Raw genomic sequence first — 24,070 nt, 5'->3', positions numbered from 1 at the left:
TGGCAAATACCCCAGTAAAATGTGCTTTATCCAAATAAGAAGAGAATTCAAATCATGGGGGGAAGAAAGACGGTAAAAAGAAGTTCAGGAGGGGCGCCTGGGTGGCTCAGCAGGTTAAAGCCTCTGCCTTTGGCTCAGGTTATGATCCCAGGGTCCTGGGCTCGAGCCCCACTTCAGGCTCTCTGCCTGGTGGGGAGCCACCCGCCCCGCCTGTCTCTCTGCCTACTTGTGATCTCTGTCTGTCAAATAAATAAATAAAATCTTTTAAAAAAAGAAGTTCAGGGGAAAAAATTGAGAAAATATAAAAAATAAAAAATATATATTAGACTGGTGAATAGAACAGAGTCACCCACTTAATTTTGGAGTATTTTGGTCTCTTAGAAGAAACTACCTCTCAAAATTTTAAAGAATGAATATATATATGTATACACACACAGACACACACACACACACACACACACACACACACAAGAAGGGTAAACACGATGAAGAGATGGAATATGACTATAAAGATGAAAATTTTAAAAAATTTTCTAAAAAAGGAGTTAAGATAAGTTGGTTTGGAGAATAAAGAAAAAGAAAGTGGAGAGAATTTGCTCAGGCTGGATACTAGAGCAAAGCCCTGTGCTTCATTTATGGTATATTTTGATCTATTAAAAGTTGTATCCCAAATTTTTTTTGGAAGAAAAACCCTATGTGTATACAAAAAATAAATTTAGATACAATGAAGTATAAAATAGGACTATAATAATGAAGGATCAAAAAGATTTTTTTCATGAAAGGTATTGTTAAGGTAAATTAGTTAAAAAAGGTAAAAAAGGAAAGAATAAAAGTTAAAAAACTTTTAGCATAAGAAAAAAATAAAATGAAAAAAATTAATTAACTTTGGAAGACTAAAGAATCATGGGGAGAAAGCCATGAATTCCATGCTTTGCCTTCTCCTCCTCTCGGATTTTGCTGTTCACCTTGGTAAGTGAACTTGGTCTTGGCTGGATTTCTTGCTGATCTTCTGGGGTAGAGGCCTGTTGTGGTGATTCTCAAGTGTCTTTGCCCGAGTCTGAATTGCACCACCTTTACCAGGGGCCAGGCTAAGTAATCTGCTGGGGTTCAGTTTTGGGAGTTTTTGTTCCATGAACATTTTCCATAGTGTTATGGAAGATGGGAATGAAAATGGTGGCCTCCCAATCTCTGGCCTGAAGGAGCTGAGAGCTCGGAGCCCCACTCCTCAGTGTGCCCTCCGAGAAAGCACCTAGTCACTCCCATCTCCCTGGCCACCGGCCATGCTCTGAGCTCACCCAGCCTGTGACCAAGTGTCTCTGTCTTTGGCACACAGCCCTGTCTGGTGTCTCCAAACCCAGCAGATCCCTGCAGTCGTCCAGGGGGGGTCTCCCCAGATCTTGTGGGATCCCTGCTCAAAGAGCAGTGGTCTGGCTGTGTGATGGATCACAGTTTAAGGTAACCCCCCAATTGAGAGCTCACTCCTTGGCTCTGTCTCTGTAGCCGGCTTCCCCCCTCTAATACTTGCAAGCTCTGTGACACTCAGACTCTGCCAATCTTTCTGTGACCCCATGGGACCTGCGACCACGCTGTTGCTGTGTGGGTTTCACCCTGGCTTAGCCTCTGGAGCGATGTCCCTCAGTGGAGCAGACTTTTAAAAGTTCTGATTTTGTGCTCCATTGCTCCACCACTTGCCAGGATCTGGCCCCTACCCCCATGGTCTATCTTCTTGTCACTTTGGATTCACTTCTCCAGAGGTCCTACCTTTGAGAAAGTGGTTGATTTTCTGTTTCAAGAATTGCTGCTCTTCTTCTCTTTACTCCTGTTGGATTTGTAGGTGTTCGGAATCGTTTGATAAAATATCTAGCTGATCTCCTCCTTCCTGATGTCACCTCAGCCTGCTACTCCTCTGCCATCTTCCAATTATCCTGATTAGGTGATTTTGAGGCTCTGATCACATTTTTTAATATTTTAAATTAAATTAAAATTTTTTTATTTTATATTTTTAAAAATATTTTTATATTTTATTTTATTTTATATAAAAATAACTTCATTTTAGTTTTTCAGTATTCCAAGATTCTTTTTATGTACCACAGGCAGTGCTCCATGCAATTCATGTCCTCCTTAATACTCACAGCCAGGCTCACCCCCCCTCCCCCGCCCTCTAAAATCCTGTTTGTTTCTCAGAGTATACAGTCTCTTATGGTTGGTCTCTCTCCCTCCAATTTCCCCCACTTCACTTTTCTTTTCCTTCTCCTAATGCCCTCTGTGTTATTCCTTGTTTCACAAGTAAGTGAAACCGTATGATAATTGGCTTTCTCTGCTTGACTTACTTCACTCAGCATAATCTTTGGTGAACCATGATCTTTCACTCCTCCAAATTGTTCTGACTGAAATTCACTTTCCTACTTTTCTACCTATTGCATTACTTCAAGGCCCAGTTCAAATGGTACCTCTTTTACAAAACCTTCTTAAGCCCCTGCAGACAGAATTAGCAGGTCCTCCTCATAGCACTTATTTGCATGATTCTACTTGTCTTATAGTAACTATTATTTTTCTCCTGCTGCACTAGTATGTTACATCTCGAAGATTCTTCCTACCACTTACCCACACATAGAAGAGAGGCCCCTCTATTGGCTACTTACCTATTTGTGAGCCCTCCCTGTCAGTCCTGATCCATTCCCAGTTTTCTGCAGTTTCTGAAGCTGTTCTATGTGTTTTCCTGTGGAAATTGATGGCTGGTTAAAGAAAGAGAATGACACTAAATTCTTATTATCTATAGTGGAATAAACTCTCTTCAAGAAGAGTGGACTCTGGAAACAGACTTCAGACTTTGAAAACTGGTTCTGCCGCATTAGTTTTGTGACATTGAGCTTGTATCAGTCTTAGATTCCTTATCTGTAAAATGAGACTAAGGGTTCACTACTTTATAGAGTAGTTTTGAAGATAATGGTGAGATAATCTTTGTGAAGCACTTAGAACAGGACTTAGTGCAGATAAAGTGCTCAAATAATGGTATCTGTTACCATCATCATCACTATCATTATTATCATCACCATTTTCTCATTTTGTCAATAATAATTCAGCATATTCCAGAACCTAGAATTAGTTTCCCTTGGCAGAAGGTCTTATTCAGAGTCCCCATTGCTGCTATCATTCCATCCCCTATTTCCTTGAGTCAGGAAATGATCCTTTCTCATGTGGAAAGTAGTGACCTCTCTGAGACTGTATATGTGGATCATCTTTATGAGATTGGACTTCCCTAAATGTACTGAGATGGTAACAATGCTGTTATGGCCTGTAGGGAACAGCCAACCCCTGTGGTGTCTTCTGAAGTTAGAAGAAAGTATTCATGTAACTGAGGTTTGGGGCCTAAAAATATTTAGGCACATGAGAGAAAAAATTCATGTCACTGTTCCCTTCATTGTTCTGAGAGGGTAAATGTGGTTAGGGTTACTCCTAAATGCTAGAGCTTTGCAAGCTACCTCAGGCTTAAGGCATGTCTAGTTGCATGTGATCTAGTTAACATGGCTCCTTTGTGCTTATGTCCCTACTATTATTTGTGATCCTTTAGTGAATTTTTGCTTGAATGTTCTATTCTTACAGCAATTGTGCTAGAATTAATAAAAGCAGGACTATATACCTACCTTGGTACAGAGTAGGGAAACTATAGAGGGAATCCTTTGGTCCCTGATCCCTATAATGGTGGCAGCACTGATTGGTGACAAGTTCTCAAGGAGAAGAAAGTTCTCTGGGGGAGAAAGTCTTTGCAGCAAATCTTAGCCCTTCCTTCCCACATAAAATCTCTTGCTTCACTGCCCTTTTAGAGCATAATAGCATAAATAATAACTAACAATTATAGAGTGTTTATTATGTCCCAGGCACTGAAGTAAGTATACAATCTCATGTAACCCTCACTACAACCTCATAAAGTAGTTACTATTATTACTTCCACTTTACTGAGGAGAAAACTTGAGGTATAGAGAGATTATGAATTTGCTTAAGGTCCTACAGTTGATAAAAAGCATAACTGAGATTCAAACCTGGCTATCTGACTCCAAAGCCTGCATTTCTTTTAACATTTTACTATGAAGAGTTTCAAACATAAACCAAAGTTAAAAAAAAAAAGTATAATGTACTCCCCATGTGCCTACCACCCAGCTTCAACATTTACCACCCATATGCCCATTCTTATTTCATCTGTACTCCTACCCATATCCCCAGCCAAGACATCATGTATGTATTTCATCCATAAATTATTCAATATATATCTCTAAAAGATAAGGACTTTTTGAAACCAAAATTAAAATACCATCATCATACCTAAAAGAAAATAAAACAAAACAAACAGTAATTCCTTAAGAGTGCTATCTAGTCAATGTTCAAATACTCCATATTTTTTTAAAATCAGGATCCAAAAAGATATATGTATTACAACTGCTCAACATGTTTCTCAAGTCTCATTTAACTAACAAGAACCTCTATTCTTTTTTTTTTAATTTTTTATTTTTTATAAACATATATTTTTATCCCCAGGGGTACAGGTCTGTGAATCACCAGGTTTACACACTTCACAGCACTCACCAAAGCACATACCCTCCCCAATGTCCATAATCCCACCCCCTTCTCCCAAACCCCCTCCCCCCAGCAACCCTCAGTTTGTTTTGTGAGATTAAGAGTCACTTATGGTTTGTCTCCCTCCCAATCCCATCTTGTTTCATTGATTCTTCTCCTACCTACTTAAGCCCCCATGTTGTATCACCACTTCCTCATATCAGGGAGATCATATGATAACTGTCTTTCTCTGCTGGATTTATTTCGCTAAGCATGATACGCTCTAGTTCCATCCATGTTGTCGCAAATGGCAAGATTTCCTTTCTTTTGATGGCTGCATAGTATTCCATTGTGTATATATACCACATCTTCTTGATCCATTCATCTGTGGATGGACATCTAGGTTCTTTCCATAGTATGGCTATTGTGGACATTGCTGCTATAAACATTTGGGTGCACGTGCCCCTTTGGATCACTACGTTTGTATCTTTAGGGTAAATACCCAATAGTGCAATTGCTGGGTCATAGGGCAGTTCTATTTTCAACATTTTGAGGAACCTCCATGCTGTTTTCCAGAGTGGCTACACCAGCTTGCATTCCCACCAACAGGGTAGGAGGGGTCCCCTTTCTCCGCAACCTCGCGAGCATCTGTCATTTCATGACTTGTTGATTTTAGCCATTCTGACTGGTGTGAGGTGATATCTCATTGTGGTTTTGATTTGTATTTCCCTGATGCCAAGTGATATGGAGCACTTTTTCATGTGTCTGTTGGCCATCTGGATGTCTTCTTTGCAGAAATGTATGTTCATGTCCTCTGCCCATTTCTTGATTGGATTCTTTGTTCTTTGGGTGTTGAGTTTGCTAAGTTCTTTATAGATTCTGGACACTAGTCCTTTATCTGATATGTCGTTTGCAAATATCTTCTCCTATTCTGTCAGTTGTCTTTTGATTTTGTTAACTGTTTCCTTTGCTGTGCAAAATCTTTTGATCTTGATGAAATCCCAATAGTTCATTTTTGCCCTTGCTTCCCTTGCCTTTGGCGTTGTTCCTAGGAAGATGTTGCTGCGGCTGAGGTCGAAGAGGTTGCTGCCTGTGTTCTCCTCAAGGATTTTGATGGATTCCTTTCGCACATTGAGGTCCTTCATCCATTTTGAGTCGATTTTGTGTGTGGTGTAAGGAAATGGTCCAATTTCATTTTTCTGCATGTGGCTGTCCAATTTTCCCAGCACCATTTATTGAAGAGGCTGTCTTTTTTCCATTGGACATTCTTTCCTGCTTTGTCAAAGATTAGTTGACCATAGAGTTGAGGGTCTATTTCTGGGCTCTCTATTCTGTTCCATTGATCTAAGTGTCTGTTTTTGTCTCAGTACCATGCTGTCTTGATGATGACAGCTTTGTAATAGAGCTTGAAGTCCGGAATTGTGATGCCAGCAACGTCGGCTTTCTTTTTCAATATCCCTTTGGCTATTCGAGGTCTTTTCTGGTTCCATATAAATTTTAGCATTATTTGTTCCATTTCTTTGAAAAAGATGGATGGTACTTTGATAGGAATTGCATTAAATGTGTAGATTGCTTTAGGTAGCATAGACATTTTCACAATATTTATTCTTCCAATTCAGGAGTATGGAACATTTTTCCATTTCTTTGTGTCTTCCTCAATTTCTTTCATGAGTACTTTATAGTTTTCTGAGTATAGATTCTGTGTCTCTTTGGTTAGGTTTATTCCTAGGTATCTTATGGTTTTGACCACGACCAAGTGGGATTTATTCCAGGGCTGCAAGGTTGGTTCAACATCCGCAAATCAGTCAATGTGATACAACACATCAATAAAAGAAAGTACAAGAACCATATGATACTCTCAATAGATGCTGAGAAAGCATTTGACAAAGTACAGCATCCCTTCCTGATCAAAACTCTTCAAAGTGTAGGGATAGAGGGCACATACCTCAATATCATCAGAGCCATCTATGAAAAACCCACCGCAAATATCATTCTCAATGGAGAAAAACTGAAAGCTTTTCCGCTGAGGTCAGGAACACGGCAGGGATGTCCATTATCACCACTGCTATTCAACATAGTACTAGAGGTCCTAGCCTCAGCAATCAGACAACAAAAGGAAATTAAACGCATCCAAATCGGCAAAGAAGAAGTCAAATTATCACTCTTCGCAGATGATATGATACTATATGTGGAAAACCCAAAAGACTCCACTCCAAAACTGCTAGAACTTATACAGGAATTCAGTAAAGTGTCAGGATCTAAAGTCAATGCACAGAAATCAGTTGCATTTCTCTACACCAACAGCAAGACAGAAGAAAGAGAAATTAAGGAGTCAATCCCATTTACAATTGCATCCAAGAACCTCTATTCTTAACCACTGCACTCTAATCTAGGTTTTCTATTATGAAGAAATGTGACAGTTTCCTTACAGCAGTTCTCAATCAGGGATTAAAAGCTTTAAGGGACTCTATGAATCTCTTTAAATTAAAAATAGTTTTTAAAATTTTTCATGTTTGTGTGGGTTAATTTGGCTGTTATTAAAGTCTCAAAGTCTTAAGTAAGACTCATAACAACGGTAAAGTAGATACTATTGTCACAGAAAATTGTGGACCACAAAAGCTAAGGGAGGAACATAAAGTGGCTAGTTGGAGGTTTCTTCATGAGGGTGGAGAATGAAGTTAAATTCTGTTGTTTAACTTTAAATTTGAGAGATTTTAACAAATTACTTTTGAGAGAAATAGAAATAGTTAAGGATTGACTAATGTCTCCTAAAAAGATCAGGGTTATACTTGGGGACTCTTAAGACCCATCCATCCATCTATGTCTATCATCTATCTATTTATTTATAAATAATCTTATTTTATTTTTTCAGTGTTCCAAGATTCATTGTTTATGTACCACACCCAGTACTCCATGCAATACATGTTCTCCTTAATACCCACCTGGTTCCCCCATCCCCTCATCCTTCTCCCCTTTAAACCCTCAATTTGGGGGCATCTGGTTGGCTCAGTGTGTTAAAGCCTCTGCCTTTGGCTCAGGTCATGATCTCAGAGTCCTGGGATCAAGCCCCACATCAGGCTCTCTGCTCAGTGGAGAGCCTGCTTCTCCTCTGTATCTGCCTGCTGCTCTACCTACTTGTGATGTCAAATAAATAAATAAAATCTTTAACAAAAAACCCTCAATTTGTTTATCAGAGTCCACAGTCTCTCATGGTTCATCTACCCCCTTCATTTTCCCCTTCCTTCTCCTAATGTCCTCCGTGTTATTCTTTATGCTCCACAAGTAAGTGAAACCGTATGATAATTGACTTTCTCTTCTTGACTTATTTTACTCAGCATAATCTCCTCCAGTCCCATCCATGTTGATACAAAAGTTGGGTATTCATCCTTTCTGATGGCTGAGTCATATTCCATTGCATATATGGACCACATCTTCTTTATCCATGTTGAAGGACATCTTGGCTCTTTCCACAGTTTAGCAATTGTGGTTATTGCTGCTATGAACATTGGGGTACATATGGCCCTTCTTCTCACTAAATTACATATCTCTTTGAATAAAGCATCTTGGTATATTATGATTTTACTAAGTTGTGGTGAAAACCAAACTCTCATCTTGTAATGAATTCCCTATTTGATAGGATCTGTGACTCCACATGGGTTGGGGTAGGTAGAGACTGATTATGCAAGTTATCAGTGATTTGTCCCACAATAATAACTCCATTGAGTATGTGTAAAATTCTTTGATATTATATATACATTTATAAAAATGAAATGGCAATAAAGTTAGCATTAATCTTCCCTCTTTGCACCACCTTTTCCTAGATGAAATCCAACATCAAACACCCAATGGTATTATCACCAGCAGTATAGAACCCCCGAGGCTACCACAATACCCCAAATTGCCTATTCAGAGGAGTGGGGAATCTGACACTGGGAGGAAGTCTCCAAGCAACTGGTCTGTTTCAGACGGCAAGTTGGAGTCCTGTCCTGAAGTGGATGTAGGGAAGCTGGTGTCTAGGCTGCAGGATGGTGGGACCAAGTCCATACCAAAGGCCACCAATGGACCTGTACCAGGCACTGGGCCCACAAAAGTCCCCTCTTTCCACATAAAGAGACCAGCTCCTCGGCCCCTGGCTCACCATAAGGAGGGTAAGTGCTTGAGAATTCCATTGGAATCAGAATTGAAACCAGCAATTTTGCATCTTAAGATCTTTCTGAGGTTGGAGATAATTAAATAGGAATCTAGTTCCAATTTACTGTCACTAATATTGGAATTGTGGGTAAGAACATAAAAACCATTCACAATAATCACTGGAGTGTAAAGCTAATGAGGGTGGGGATTTGGGACCTGCTTTATTTACTTCTTTATCCCAAGTACTTAGAACAATGTTTGACTGTCACAAGGTAAGCACTAATTGTTTGTAAAATAAATTAATAATAATAATAATATTTTTATCAATGTTATTATTGCTGCTTTTGCCATTGAATATCTACTGTATCCCTGGCACTGAACTAGATATTGACAAATTATTTCTGATCCTTCACCTTACTGTGAAGAACACATTACTCTTTTTCTTTCCTACTAGAAAACTGAGGATCCTAGAGCTAAGTGACTTGCCAAAGGTTCACAGTTACTAACTGGCAGAGCTGGAATCTCAGTCTTACCAAGTGTGGCAGGTACCAAAGCCTGTGTTATTTCCAATAATTCAGAACTATCAATTCATATAAGAAGCTTTGAAATTCATGAACTAGTGGTTTCTCATTCTCACTTTTCAGATTAGTCAAAATACAGACAAACGGGCACAACTTCTGCAAAACTCTGGACTTTCTAAATTACAAATCCAAGATGTGGCTGACTTTGGTAAATTTAATTCGAGACTCATGTTTGGAGGTTGGGGGCTAATCCAGAGGGTATCTGGAGGGTGGTACATAATTCCATGAAGCTAATATGATATAATGGACAGAATATGGACTTTGATATCACAAAAGCTCAGACCCAAATTGTGACTCTTACTTTCTAGCTAGATGACCTTCTAAAAATGTGCCTTGATTTTTATCCTGTCTTGTTCCAGAAAGGATTTAAGGCTTTCACAATATAGAAAATATAAGAACTTAAAAATAGTAAGAATAATTTATTCAACAAGTATTTATCGAGTACTTGCTGTTTGTCTAGCCCCATTCTTGGTATTGAGGACATAAGAATGAATAAGACATAAGGTCCCTACTCTCTTGAGACTTATATCGGAGCTTAGCAAACTATGATCTTCACTGAAAAATATCAAAAGAAAAATAATATGTCATGACACATGAAAATTATATGAAATTCAAATTTCTGTGCCCATCAACAGATGCACAACAATTCATTTACATATTGTGTAAAGCTACTTTCACACTAAAACAGCAGAATTGTGTAGTAGCAACAGAGATCTTATTGCCCACAAGTCCTAAAATATTAACTATCTGATACTTTACAGAAAATGTTTGCTGACTTCTGCCTTAGATTCTAGAGAGTGCAGGTGAGAAAAAATGAAGCCAAGAGAGGGGGAAAATGGTAGGATAGTAGGGATATGGAAAGAATGAAGTTAGTCCACAAAATGTTTGCTGTGAAGCCTTACACACTTGCCAGAACAGTGTCACAGATTTGGCTCCAAACTTTCTAGAGAAAATGAAAAGAGAAAGAACTTAATAGTCATATAAATCCATGGTCTTGAGGTAATAATAAGCAAGTTGTTCAAAAAAACACAACTCATCCATTTTTGAAGCCAAAGAATACTTCTAAGAAGCATTTTATCTCAAGGATTATTGCATATGGGCTGATGACATTGTCTCTGGTCACAATTCAGTAAAATCTATTCTATGAGAGTCTGATAAGATTTCCACTAAGTAACTGACTATGAATTCTTTGGCTTGACCCAGTGATGCGTCTGTCTGTATGATTAATGGTTATTTAAGATCTGTGCACCTTGGTTTCTATATCTGTTAATAGGATTAACAGCTCATCCCACAGAACTATTGCTAAGGTTAAAAGAAATAACAAAATATCTGTCATATAACCAATATTCAAAATATGTTATTAATTCCCTTTCTCTGCCCTTCCTCTTCCTAAGATTTTTCTATTCAGGAAAATAGCCAACTAGAACCGGACTTCTATGTAGACACAGTTTCAAATTATAGGTCATGTGTTGACCTTCACATCAATCTGTTACAGAGTTGGGTAACTCAAATTATATTCATCACAGTGAAGTTTGTCTTGCCTGCTGCCAAGCCTTGAGGTCAGCTAGATCCTATAAGTTTAGCACACACAGTAACTTAGCCCTCTTTCTTCCATCATCTACTGCGAAGTTAAATTCCAGATGCATTCCCCCTTCCCCTTTCTCCACAGTCCTGCTCCAGACTTCTGGCAGCAAGTAACAGTTTCAGTTAATGTAAGTACTGATCTTACTGTCCAGTATCAGCCAGAATATCTAAATTTGGGCCACATAATTGCCTGCTTTTGCTTTATATCTTAAATCAGTCAGCAACAGACTAGTGTGATGCAGCTTTTCTCAAGGCGCCATGCCTCCAGCCTTAGCTACAGAAGACAGAACTGAGGTAGTGGTTCTGGCCTTGGTGGAAAATCAGGCAAACTTCTGCCTCCTTTTTTTCAAGCTTTTATTTAAATTCTAGTTAGTTAACATACAGTGTAACATTCATTTTAGGAGTAGCATTTAGTGATTCATCATTCACATATAATACCTAGTGCTCATCACAAGTGCCCTCCATAATATCCATTACCCATTTAGCCCATACCCCCCACACACCTGCCCTGCAGCAACCATAGTTGAGAGTCTCTTTTATGGTTTGCCTCTCTCTTTATTTCCCCCTATGTTCATCTTCCTTGTTTCTTAAATTCCACATATGACTGAAATTCTATGGTACTTGTTTTTCTCTGACTTATTTTCACTTAGCCTAATATGCGCTAGATCTACCCACATCATTGAAATGGCAGGATTTCAGGGTCTTTATTTATTTATTTATTTATTTAATTTTTTAAAGATTTTATTTATTTATTTGACAGAGACAGATCACAAGTAGGCAGAGAGGCAGGCAGAGAGAGAGAGAGAAGAGAGAGGAGGAAACAGGCTCCCTGCTGAGCAGAGAGCCCAATGCAGGACTCGATCCCAGGACCCTGAGATCATGACCTGAGCCGAAGGCAGCGGCTTAACCCACTGAGCCACCCAGGTGCCCAGGATTTCAGGTTTTTTGATAGTTGAGTAATATTTCATTTTATATATATATATATATATATATATCATGACTTTTTTCCATTCATCGGTCAATAGACATAGACATTTGGGATCTTTCCATAATTTGGGAACTATATATAATGCTGCTATAACAATCAATACCCTAGAGGAGAACACAGGTAGAAACCTCTTGGACATTGGCCATAGCAACTTCTTACTAGATAAGTCTCTGTAGTTGCCTCTTTGAAGTTTGCTCACTACTCACCTCTTTCTCCTTCCCTTCCTCCCCATTTTGGCTGTCACTCCAGTGATAGATTCCAGGCATCAGAACAAATATCAGTTAAGAAAATGCTATAAAAGACTGTCCTGACATATAACTGGTAGTTGTTATCTCCCCAAGTGCTGGCCAGCAGCCTAAATGACAGTCAGAGGGAAGGAACTGCCACCTGAGCTGACCCACTCTGCACCTTCCAGTTGTCACTCTATTTCAGCTCTTTTTATTCAGAGCTTTACCTACATGTCAAGAGCCAGTGCAAGGCCTCATTGCTTTAGTGATCCAACTGTGCCACTGTCTTGTCTTCCATCTCCATCCTTTGTCACAGTCCAACATTTGAGTGGACTTGATATTCTTTACATTTTTCCTCAGCAATTAAAAATAGCAAACACAAGCTGTGTGTTAAATCACATTGTTCTATGGCAGTTGGCTTAAAATAAAATCAAAATTGTTTGCTGTTACAATTTTGTCAAGGACTTTTTTCTGTTCCAGACATAGAACTGGATACTTTCTCTTTTTCTATTTTATCTAATTATGAGAAACCTATGAGATAGTCTCTTTTTTCTTCATTTCACATTTATTTCCCCCATTAAGGAACAACTGAGGCTTAGAGAAGTGAAACAACTTTCCAGCGTCACCAATGTTGTAAGATAGGAGGACAGAGCTTGAACTTTGGCTTCTTGAGTATCACATTTTTATTTATTAAACAGCTTTATCTACCTTCTCCTTTATATTGTCTAAGAAGCATTAGCTGTTAAGAGAGAAAAATTATACAAGCCAATATCCTATCCTTTCTTGATATCACTGCTTCTAACCAGGCTTGGCTTTGAAGAGGACTTTTCTCTAGTTTCTACAAAGGGACTTAGGACTTTCCTTTTGAGAATAAGGTGGGGAAGATATCTATTTACCTGCATTTGTTCATGTATTCCAGCATAGTGCTATGCAATGGGAGAGAAAGAGATGAAAGACCATGCATGGTCTCTGCCCTCCAGAGGTTCATGGCGAGGCTGGCATGTAAGCAACCAGTCCCAATCCAGTATGACCCATGTTCTGATGTGGGTGAGAATTAATTCCTGTTGGAGTATGGGGCAAGGAGCCCTTCACTCTGCCTTAGGTTCTGAGATAAAAATGAAGGATATAACTACACTGGAAACTTATAATATATGTGCTTAGGAGCACTTCTTGGCTCTTTCTTCTGCCTTACTAGAGAGAAAAGACTGCATTCTGATGGTGTCATTATGATGGTGTGTTCTAGGATTTGGAGAAAGCATGCTTGTAAGGCCTTGCTCAGCCACAGGGCCATTAATTCTCCACTACGGTAACTATTTCAATGAATAGCATTTGCATCTTCTCCAGAGGTATTAGAAACCGACTTGTTCTTGAAATAATTGGCTGTGCTGGCCATTATTCACATTTGGTTGTTTGAATTCATTATGCTTTAAAATCTGCTGCATTTGGTTTTAATTCTCTGCCTTTCCTAGAGCCTAACCCCCAAGTGATCCAAAAGAGTAATTAGTGGCTACAGGAGTAGAGAGGCTTTCAGGTGAGCATGGCAGAATTTCCTAGAAAGTAAGAGATGATTCTAGAAAATTGGAAGAATGTGCAAGTAGAAAGAACCACTCCTTATCATGCTGTTAGGTTGGGTGTAGATGAATATAAGAAAAGATCGGAGAAAGTTGCTTAAAGTGATTTCTTAGTACCTCTTGAGGTAAGAAATCAATAAGTGCTAAGATTGGCTATGGTCATTTTACAGAGAATGGGGAGGGAGAGAAGAGTCTGGGCTGGAGAGGGAGGTCAAATTTGTAGTAAAAGTCATGTTGTGGACCAAATTGAAAAGGAAATTAAGGGGATGTACAGTTTGTTAGAGAGATCATAGGCTCAGAAGGCTTAGTGAAGTCTCAGATTTGACAGGCTTCAGAGTCTCCCAGATATGATTTTGATTCCTAGCTCTGCCTCAGAGGTGTGGGACTTTTGGCAAGCCACAACCTCTCTAAGTCTTAGTATTATTTATAAAATGAAGATAATAATTATGCCCATGAGATTATTGCAACAGTGGAATAAGGTATCAATGTGCATAGCACATAATGAGTACTCAGTAAGTGGTAGCAGTTGATTTGCTTTTACAGGAAGCTAAATACTAGCTACATAATCTTAGGTAAACTTAACTTCTTTCAGCCAGTTTTATTAACTGTAAATGGGAACAAGGGCTACATTGTAGGAAACATTTTTGTGGGTAAAAATTAAGATTATGTATAGAAAACATTTATACAATAATACAATAGAAGTTCAAAAAGTGATGTTACTGGATGGGTAACAATTTCTCAGGAAATGGCAGCCATAGAAGATGGTACATGTTTACTCTTTTGTATTTAGGAGCCTATGGGAAGCCTCAAGCCTCAAGCATAGATGTCATCAAAGAACTCAGAGATACTCTTTCCACCCTTGAACTTCTTCTGACCTTGCCAAACACTGAGAAAGAGGAGGGCCATTGTTGAAGGGAAGGGACAAGGAAGGATTTTTAGCCATCCCTCAAGGTCCACTTCAAGTCCTATTCCTTCCATGAAGCCTTCTGCCCCAGGGAACTCTACCTTACCTCATTTCTTCTGACATTCAAGTTTGACCCTTTAATGTGGATGCTGAGTTACAGTATTCACACTTATTTCCCAAATGTATGACTTCATTGTCTAATTCTGTTTTAAGCCCCTGGAGGGCAAGGTCTATGTCATATCACTAAGACTGGGCACAAAAGCCCTCAAGAAACACAACATATTGAAAACCTTTCAATTTAGGTTTCAGAATAGCCCTGAAGTTTGGCTATATCATGTTTGTATGTGTCAAAGATGTCACAAGTGGGAACTTAAAAAAGAAAACCTCTGTATGTTGTCCTTCTATTGGACTGAAGTACATCATTTTTTTTTTTACTCAATATTTATTGAATATCAGTTATGTGCAAAGCAATTTACTTGGGCTTTTAGTGACTACAGAAATGGATCTTGTCATCAGGTTGCTTCCATTATAATATGGAACATAGAGACACCAAAACAAAGAGCACTGATTCAAAGTACAAGATGATTAGCACCTTAGGAGTCAGAGAAAAGAATTTGGAGCATCTTAGTCTTGGAGCACTTAAGCTGAATCTTAACAGATGTAAATTTAGGCATGTGGGAATAGGGTAAAGGGAACCTGGGGAAAATATGATCAATTGTGAAACAGGTATATGGAACAACAAATAATACTGTTTGTGTGGACTGTAGGATATGTGAAGAGAAATAGCAGAAAGGCAAATCACAAAGATCAGTTGAAGTCAAGTGGAAGAGGATAGTGACTTCCAGGTTAAAAATGATTGAGTTTATTCTGCAGGCAACAGGGAACTATAGAGTCTAAATCTAAATAATCTATTTTTGAAGAGATTTTCTTCAGGCTGGTTAAGTACATGATCAGAACTGGCTTCTAAAGTATGCCAAAACAGCATTTAAAAGTCAGCAGGGAGAGATATAGATAGGTCTATAGACTTATATCATGAACCCACTGATCTATGAAACAGTCCAAATCCACATTTCACAGGTATTGAAGTGATCTTGTCAAGGTCATACAACAAGTTAGTTTTAGTATTAAAACTGGAATCTAGCTCTCTTGACTCCCAGTTACATTACTCTTCCACCTCTGCCTCCTCATTGTGGTTTTACTGTGGCAAATTAGAGTTAAGAGAGAATAACACTGGAGTCTTTCAACCAAGAAACCCCTTTGCTGTGACTTCAAACTTTGACTTGTAATGAATCATCAGTGAAGAGACTAATGTTTGTTTTCTAAGGCCTTGGTTTGATGTCCATTTGGATTTGGCTGTAAGTTGGAAAGAAATGGGATTCATATTTAAGGAGGCATCATCTGGCTCTCTTATAAAGAAGAGCAGTCACACTAAGATGGACCCATGTTTGGGTAGAAGTGTTTTCTGACTCTGACTACAGCACATACTTCCTGCCCAACACCCCCTCCACTATCCAGTTGAAATGGAACAGCATTATCAGCTCTGATCATTTTGATCTGCAGTGACAAAATTAGTGTCATGTGTCCTGGTGGTTCCTAACTCTGGCTACACAGAGCATCACCTGGGGAACTTTTTTTGTTTTTCTTTTTTTTTTTTTTAAGATTTATTTATTTATTTATTTTAGAGAAAGAGAGTGGAGGGGGGGTGGGGCAGAGGGAGAGAGTACCTCATGCAGCCCAGTGCAGAGTCCGATACAGGGCTTGATCTCACAACCCAGAGATCACATACTGAGCTGAAACCAAGAGTTAGATGCTCAACCAACTATATCACCTAGGCATTCCACCTGAGGAGCTTTTAAACATACCCATACCCAAGTCATTACCCTAATAAATTAAACTAGGATCTCTGGGGATTGGGTTCAGATACTATATGATTTTAATGTTCCCAATGTATAGCCAAGGTTGAAAACTACTGGTACTTAGGTCTACATGGACTTCAGAAATCAGATGTATCTGAATCTATTGCCAATTATCTATGAGGTTACTTCTTATCTGTGTCTCTGTTTTCACAACTGCAGAATAGGACACTTTCTACCTTGGAAGTTTATGACCTATGTTTAAGGAGAATATATGCATAAAATACTGAGTATAGTATCCCAATATCTAGAACAGAGCAAGTGTTCAATAAAAAATAGCTAAAATTTTTACCAGTTATGTTATCACCGTTACTATTATTTTTACCATTTATAATTTTTATATGATTAATAATAACAAAACAGCAGGCACTAGGAAAAACAGCGGATGCAGGAACAAGAGATAGGGCTTTCAACCCTCACTCTATCACTTACCTAACTATGTGACTTGAATTACTTCATCTTTCTCAACCTAAGTTTTGTTCTCTATGAAATGAAGAAGATAAGACCCACTGCTTTTTCCCTCCCATGCTTATTGTGAACATCAAATAGTTATCTGGAAGACTGGTTTGAACAGTATAAAGTGTGTTAGAAAAATCAGATTATCATTATAATTTTGGTCATTTTTTAGCTGCAATTCTGTGTACCTAGCCTGGTGCTAGGGGGAATGGCATGTTCAGAAATAAAAGATACAGTCTAGATGGGGAGACAGAATTTGTATGTGTATAAACAAATTCTTCCATTAGAGGTATTACATTGTATTATCGTTGTCTTTTTTCATATCTGTCACCCTCACCAGAATGGCTGGCTAGCTGGAGGAATTAAAAAAACCCACAAGGCAATATATAAGTACTTCATGAGTGTTACCTGAAATGTTCAGCGGGGTGAAATCGGAGCTGTTTTGAGGGATGCTTACAGTACAGATAAGACAAGAGAGCTGGGGCATATATCAGGCAGGAAGCAAGCAGAGTCTAACACTTACTTATCCCTACTATATGCTAGGAAGTCTCATTAGGCACATTTAGTCCTTACGATCACCTGATGGTGAGAGGTTATTATACTCACTTTGCAAATGAATGGTCAAAAAGGGGAAATGGTCAAAAGGGGAATGGTCAAAAAGGGGAAATAACTGCCCAGAGTCCACTAACTTGGAAGCAGCAGCTCAATACCTCAAAATCAGGTCTACTCAACTCTAAACTTTCAGTATTTTCCACTATACCATAATGGCTCACCTAGAAGTAAGAATCAAGGGTTTGCAGGATGCTTGGGTGGCTCAGTTAGTTAAGCATCTGCCTTTGGCTTAGGTCATGATCCCAGAGGCCTGAAGTGGAGTCCTGAATTGGACTCCCAGCTCAGTGCAGGGTCTGTTTCTCCCTCTGCCTCTGCCCTCTCGCCTGCTTATGTTCTTTGTCTCTTTGCTCTCTTTCTCAAATAAATAAATAATATCTTAAAAAAAAAAAAAAGAAAGAAAGAATCAAGGGCTTGCTTTGACAGGGCAATTAGGAGACCAGTTAGAATAGAGTAGAGCTGGAAGATAAAGTCCAGATTTGCTGCCTGGGATTATAACTTGGGAGAAGCTCATAGAGGGCCTTGAATATATATTAAGGAATTTGAACTTCATCCTATACATTTTATAGCTACTGTATGACGTTTAAGAAGAAAAACAATGTTAAAATACTTAGGGTAAACCTTATAACAATATTATATGGATTAAAGTTTTTTTTTTATATTTACCTTAAAACTCTATAGAAGAAAACTTGAAAATATAGACATACTAAACAAAAAAAAATCAAGAAATATAAAAATCTACCAACAATATTCTTCTTCTTTATTTTTTAGATTTTTTTTAAAGGTTTTATTTATTATTTTGACAGACAGAGATCAGAAGCAGGCAGAGAGGCAGGTAGAGAGAAAGGGAGGAAGCAGGCTCCCTGCTGAGCACAGAGCCTGATGCAGGGCTCAATCTCAGGACCCTGAGATCATGACCTGAGCCGAAGGCAGAGACTTAACCCACTGAGCTACCCAGGCGCCCCTCTATTTTTTAGTTTTTATCTAAATTCCAGTTAGTTAACATAGAGTGTAATATTAGTATCAGGTGAACAGTTTAGTGATTCAACACTTAAAACATTCTACTAATCACAAATGCACTCCTTAATCCCCAACACCTAGTTATCCACCCACTCCCCATGTCCCCTCTGGTAACCATCAGTTTGTTCTCTATAGTTAAGAGTATGTTTCTTGGTGTGCAACTCACATTTTTTCCCCTATGATCATTTTTTTTGTTCTTAAATTCCACATTTTAGTGAAATCATGGTATTTGCCTTTCTCTGACAGATTTATTTTGCTTATATGGCACTCTGTAGCTCCATTTACATCATTGAAAATAGCAAGATTTCATTCTTTATAATGGATGAGTCATATTCCATTGTGTATGTATGTATGTGTATATATAAAGATATATATACACACAATATTGAATGCATATGTACACATATATATTTCATTGTGTCTATATATACATAATATATACAATATTCCACTATGTGTGTATATATATATACATATATATATAAAAGCCCTCTCCTCGTCACAAGTGCACAACCTAATCCCCATCACCTACTTAACATATTTCCCCACCCATCTCTCCTCTGACAGACATCTTTTGGTCTCTGTAAATTAAAAGACTGTTTCCTGTTTTCCTCTTTTTTCTCCTACTCATAATCATTTGTTTTGTTTCTTAAATTTCTTGAAATTATATGGTATTTTTCTTGCACTGACTCATGTATTTCACTTAGCATAATACTTTCTGCCTCCATTCAAGTAGTTGCATATAGCAAGATTTCATTCTTTGTAATAGCTGAGTAATAATGCTGCTGTGGGGGAGATGGGTGTGTATATGGGTGTATGATATGTCTATATCACCTCTTCTTTATCCATTTATCAGTCAGAAGTGGGCTGTTTCCATATTTTGACTATTGTGTATAATGTCGCTTATAAACATCAAGGTGCAGGAATCTCTTTGAATTGGTATTCTTGTACTGTTACAGTAGATACCTAGCACTGCAATTGCTGGATAATAGTGAAGTTCTATTTTTACCTTTTCTTTTTTTAAATTCTTACAAAATTTCATTTCATTTAATTTTTTTATCATCTAATTTTTCCTGTTATGTTAGTCACCATAAGTAGATCATTAGTTTTTTAAAATTATTTTTATTAACATATAATATATTATTTGCTCCAGGGTATTTTTACCCTTTTAAAAGCAACCTCCATACTGTTTTCCAGCATGTCTAAACCAGTTTGCATTCCCACCAACAGTGCACGAGGGTTCCCCTTTCTCCACATCTTCACCAACAACTGCTGTTTCTTGTGTTGTTGATTTCAGCCATTCTGACATACGTGAGATGGTATCTCATTGTAGTTTTGATTTCCGTTTCCTTGATGAGTGATGTTAAGCATCTTTTCATGTGCCTGTTGGCCATCTGGATGTCTTCTTTAGAAAAATGACTATTCATGTCTTCTGCCCATTTTTTAACTGGATTATTTGTTCTGGGGGTGTTGAGTTTTACAAGTTCTTTATACACATTGGATACTAACCCTCAATAGGATATGTCATTTGCTAATATCTTCTCCCATTCTGTAGGTTGCCTTTCAGTTTTGTTGATTGTCTCCTTCACTGTGCAGAAACCTTTTATCTTGATGAAGTCCCCAAATTTATTTTTGTTTTTGTTTCCCTTGCCTCGGGAGACATATCTAGTAAGAAGTTGCTATGGCCAATGTCAAAGGGGTTACTGCTTGTGTTCTCCTCTAGAGTCTTAATGCTTTGCCGTATTAGGTCACTAAGGTCTTTCATCCATTTTGAACATATTTTTGTGTATGGTGTAAGAAAGTCATCCGCTTTCGCCCTTTTGCATGTTGCTCTCCACTTCTCCCAACACCAGTTGTTGAGGAGACTGTCTTTTCCACATCAAATATTCTTTCCTGCTTTATCAAAGATTAATTGACCATATAGTTATGATTCATTTCTGAGATTTCTATTCTGTTCCACTGATCTATGTGTCTATTTCTGTGCCAGTACCATACTGTTTTGATCACTACAGATTTGTAATATATCTCGAAGTCCAGAATTGTGGTGCTACCAGCTTGGCTTTTCTTTTTCAAGATTACTTCGGCTATTTGGGGTCTTTTGTGGTTCCACACAAATTTTAGGATTGGTTATTCTAGCTCTGTGAAAAATGCTGTTGTTATTTTGATAGGGATTGCATTAAACATGTAGATAGCTTTGGGCAATATAGATTTTTCATGGTATTTTTTCTTCCAATCCATGAGCATAGGATCTTTTTCCATTTCTTTGTGTCATCCTCAATTTCTTTCATCAGTGTTTTGTAGTTTTCAGAGTACAGATCTTTTACCTCTTTGGTTAGGTTTCTTCCTGGGTATCTTACAGGTTTTGGTGCAACTGTAAATGGAATCAATTCCTTGATTTCTCTTTCTTCTGCCTCATTGCTAGTGTATAGAAGTGCAACTGACTTCTGTGCATTGAATTTATATCCCGCCACTGTGCTGAATTCCTGTATGAGTTCTAGCAACTTTGGGGTGGAGCCTTTTGAATTTTCTATATCGAGTGTCATGTCATCTGCAAATAGTGAATGTTTCACTTCTTCCTGGTGATCTGGATGCCTTTTATTTCTTTTTGCTGTATGCTTCCTGTGGCTGGGCCTTCCAGTGCTATGTTAAATAACAGTGGTGAGAGAAGACATCCGTTGTCTTGTTCCTGACCATAGAGGCAAAGCTCAGTTTTTCCCCATAGGGATGATATTAGCAATGGGCTTTTCATAAATGGCCTTTATTACACTGAGGTATGTTAGAGGGTCCCTCTAACCCTACTTTGTTGAGGGTTTTTATCATGAATGGATGTTGCACATTGTCACATTTTTTCCCTGCATCTATTGAAAGGATCATATGGTTCTTTTCCTTTCTTTTGTTAATGTGGCATATCCCGTAGATTGATTGTTGAATAGTGAGCCACGCTTGCAGCCCAGGAATACATCCCAGTTGATCCTGGTGAATGACTCTTTTAATGTACTGTTGGATTTGGTTTGCTAGTATTTTATTGAGAATTTTTGCAACCATATTCATTAGGGATGTTGGCCTCTTGTTCTCTTGTTTAATGGAGTATTCATCTGGTTTTGGTATCAGGGAAATGCTGGCCTCAGAGAATGAATTTAGAAGTTTTTCTTCCTTTTCTATTTTTTGGAATAGGCATTAACTGTTCTTTAAATGTTTGGTAGAATTCCGCTGGGAAGCCATCTGGCCCTGGACTTTTATTTGTTGGGAGACTCTTGATTGCTGATTCAATTTCTCTGCTGGTTTTCAGTTTGCTGAAGCATTCTATATCTTCCCGTTTCACTTTTGGTCATTTATATGTTGGGAATATAAATGTATCTATTCAGGAATGTATCAGTTTCTCCCAGGCTGTCCACTTTGCTAGCATATAGTTTTTCACAATATTCTAATTGCTTGCACATCCATGGTTTTGTTATTTCTCCTTCTCATTTGTGATATTATTTATTTGGGTCCTTTCTCTTTTCTTTTTTGGTTAAGTATGGCTAGAGGTTTATCAACTTTATTTACTTTTTTTCAAATAAACAGTTCGTGCTTTCATTGATCTGGGGTTTTTTTAAAATATTTTCTTTTTTTTTTTAAATATTTAGTTGATAGAGAGACAGTGAGAGAGAACATGAGAGGTGTGAAGGTCAGAGGGAGAAGCGGACTCCCCTTGGAGCTGAGAGCCCGATGTGGGGCTCTATTCCAGGACTCCAGGATCATGACCTGAGCTGAAGGCATTTGCTTAACCAACTGAGCCACACCGGTGTCTCTCAAATATTTTCTTTTTTAAAAAATTTACTTTAATTTTTTTCAGTGTTCCAAAATTCATCTTATATGTACCACACCCAGTGCTCCATGCAATACGTGCCCTCTATAGTACCCACCAGGAGGCTTACCCCCTACCTGCTCCCCTCCAAAACCCTCAGTTTCTTTCTCAGAGTCCACAGTCACTCATGGTTTTTCTCTCCCTCCTATTTCCCCCAACTCACTTCTCCTCTCCATCTCCCAATATCTTCCATGCTATTCCTTATGCTCCACAAGTAAGTGAAACCATATGATAATTGGCTCTCTCTGCTTGACTTATTTCACTCAACATAATCTACTCCAGTCCTGTCTATGTTGATACAAAAGTTGGGTATTCATTCTTTCTGATGGAGGCATACTACTCCATTGTATATATGGGCAATATCTTCTTTATCCATTTGTCTGTTGTACGGCAGTTTGGCGAATGTGGCCACTGCTGCTATGAACATTGGACCTCCTTTTCACTACACCTGTGTCTTTGGTGTAAATACCAAGTAGGGCAAATGCAGGGTCATAGGGTAGCTCTACTTTTAATTTCTTTTTTTTAAAGATATTATTTATTTATTTGACAGAGATCACAAGAAGGCAGAGAGGCAGGCAGAGAAAGAGGGAGAAGCAGGCTCCCTGCTGAGCAGAGAGCCCGATGTGGGGCTTGATCCCAGAACCCTGGTATCATGATCTGAGCTGAAGGCAGAGGCTTAACCCACTAAGCCACCCAGATGCCCCTACTTTTAATTTCTTAATGAATCTCTACCCTGTTTTCCAAAGTAGCTGCACTGACTTCATTCCCAACAACAGTGTAAGAGGGTTCCCCTCTCTCCACATCCACTGCAACATTAGTTGTTTACTGTCTTGTTGATTTTGGCCACACTGGTATAAAGTGTTATCTCAATGTTTTTTTTTTTAAATTTATTTTTTATTTTCAGCATAACAGTATTCATTATTTTTGCACCACACCCAGTGCTCCATGCAATCCATGCCCTCTATAATACCCACCACCTGGTACCCCGACCTCCCACCCCACGCCCCTTCAAAACCCTCAGATTGTTTTTCAGAGTCAATGTGGTTTTGATTTGAATCTCCTTGATGGCTAATGATGATGAACATTTTTTTCATACTTCTGTTAGCCACTTGTATGCCTTCTTTGGAGAAGTGTCTGTTCATGTCTTCTGCCTATTTTAGACATGATTATCTCTTTTGTGTGTGTTGAGTTTGAGGAGTTCTTTATAGATCTCAGATATCAGCCCTTTGTCTGTAGTGTCATTTGCAAATATCTTCTCCCATTCCGTGGGTTACCTCTTTGTTTTGTTGACTGTTTCTTTTGCTGTGCAGAAGTTTTTGATCTTGATGAAGTCACAAAAGTTCCTTTTCACTTTTGATTCCTTTGTCTTTGGAGACATATCTTGAAAGAAGTTGCTGTGACCGATGTCAAAGAGGTTACTGCCTATGTTCTCCTCTAGGATTCTGATGGATGCCTGCCTCATGTTGAAATTTTTTACCAATTTTGAGTTTATATTTGTATCTTGTTGATCACAGCTTTGTAGTAAAGCTTGAAATCAGGAAATGTGATGCCCCAAATTTTGTTTTTATTTTTCAACATTTCCTTAGTAATTCAGGGTCTCTTCAGGATCCATACAAATTTTAGGATTGTTTGTTCCAGCTCTTTGAAAAATGCCGGTAAAATTTTAATCAGAAGGGCATTGAAAATAT

The 24,070-nt window shown here is 38.4% G+C and overlaps 1 protein-coding gene across 9 annotated transcripts in view; it reads left to right on the top strand.

The window, feature by feature from the left end:
- OPHN1 (oligophrenin 1) overlaps nucleotides 1-24,070 on the top strand; it is a 593,829-nt gene that overhangs the window by 522,971 nt on the left and 46,788 nt on the right. For all 9 annotated transcript variants that reach the window (XR_009350083.1, XM_059158456.1, XM_059158455.1 and 6 more), the window contains exon 21: nucleotides 8,373-8,699. Coding sequence is in view for 8 of the 9 variants with exons in the window: in XM_059158456.1 (XP_059014439.1) it covers nucleotides 8,373-8,699 (327 nt within the window). In the remaining variant the exon portion in view is untranslated. The remainder of the gene's footprint in view (nucleotides 1-8,372; nucleotides 8,700-24,070) is intronic.

The sequence above is a fragment of the Mustela lutreola genome, chromosome X, assembly GCF_030435805.1.
Source record: "Mustela lutreola isolate mMusLut2 chromosome X, mMusLut2.pri, whole genome shotgun sequence".
NCBI lineage: Eukaryota > Metazoa > Chordata > Mammalia > Carnivora > Mustelidae > Mustela > Mustela lutreola.
This window is presented reverse-complemented; position numbering and strand designations above follow the sequence as displayed.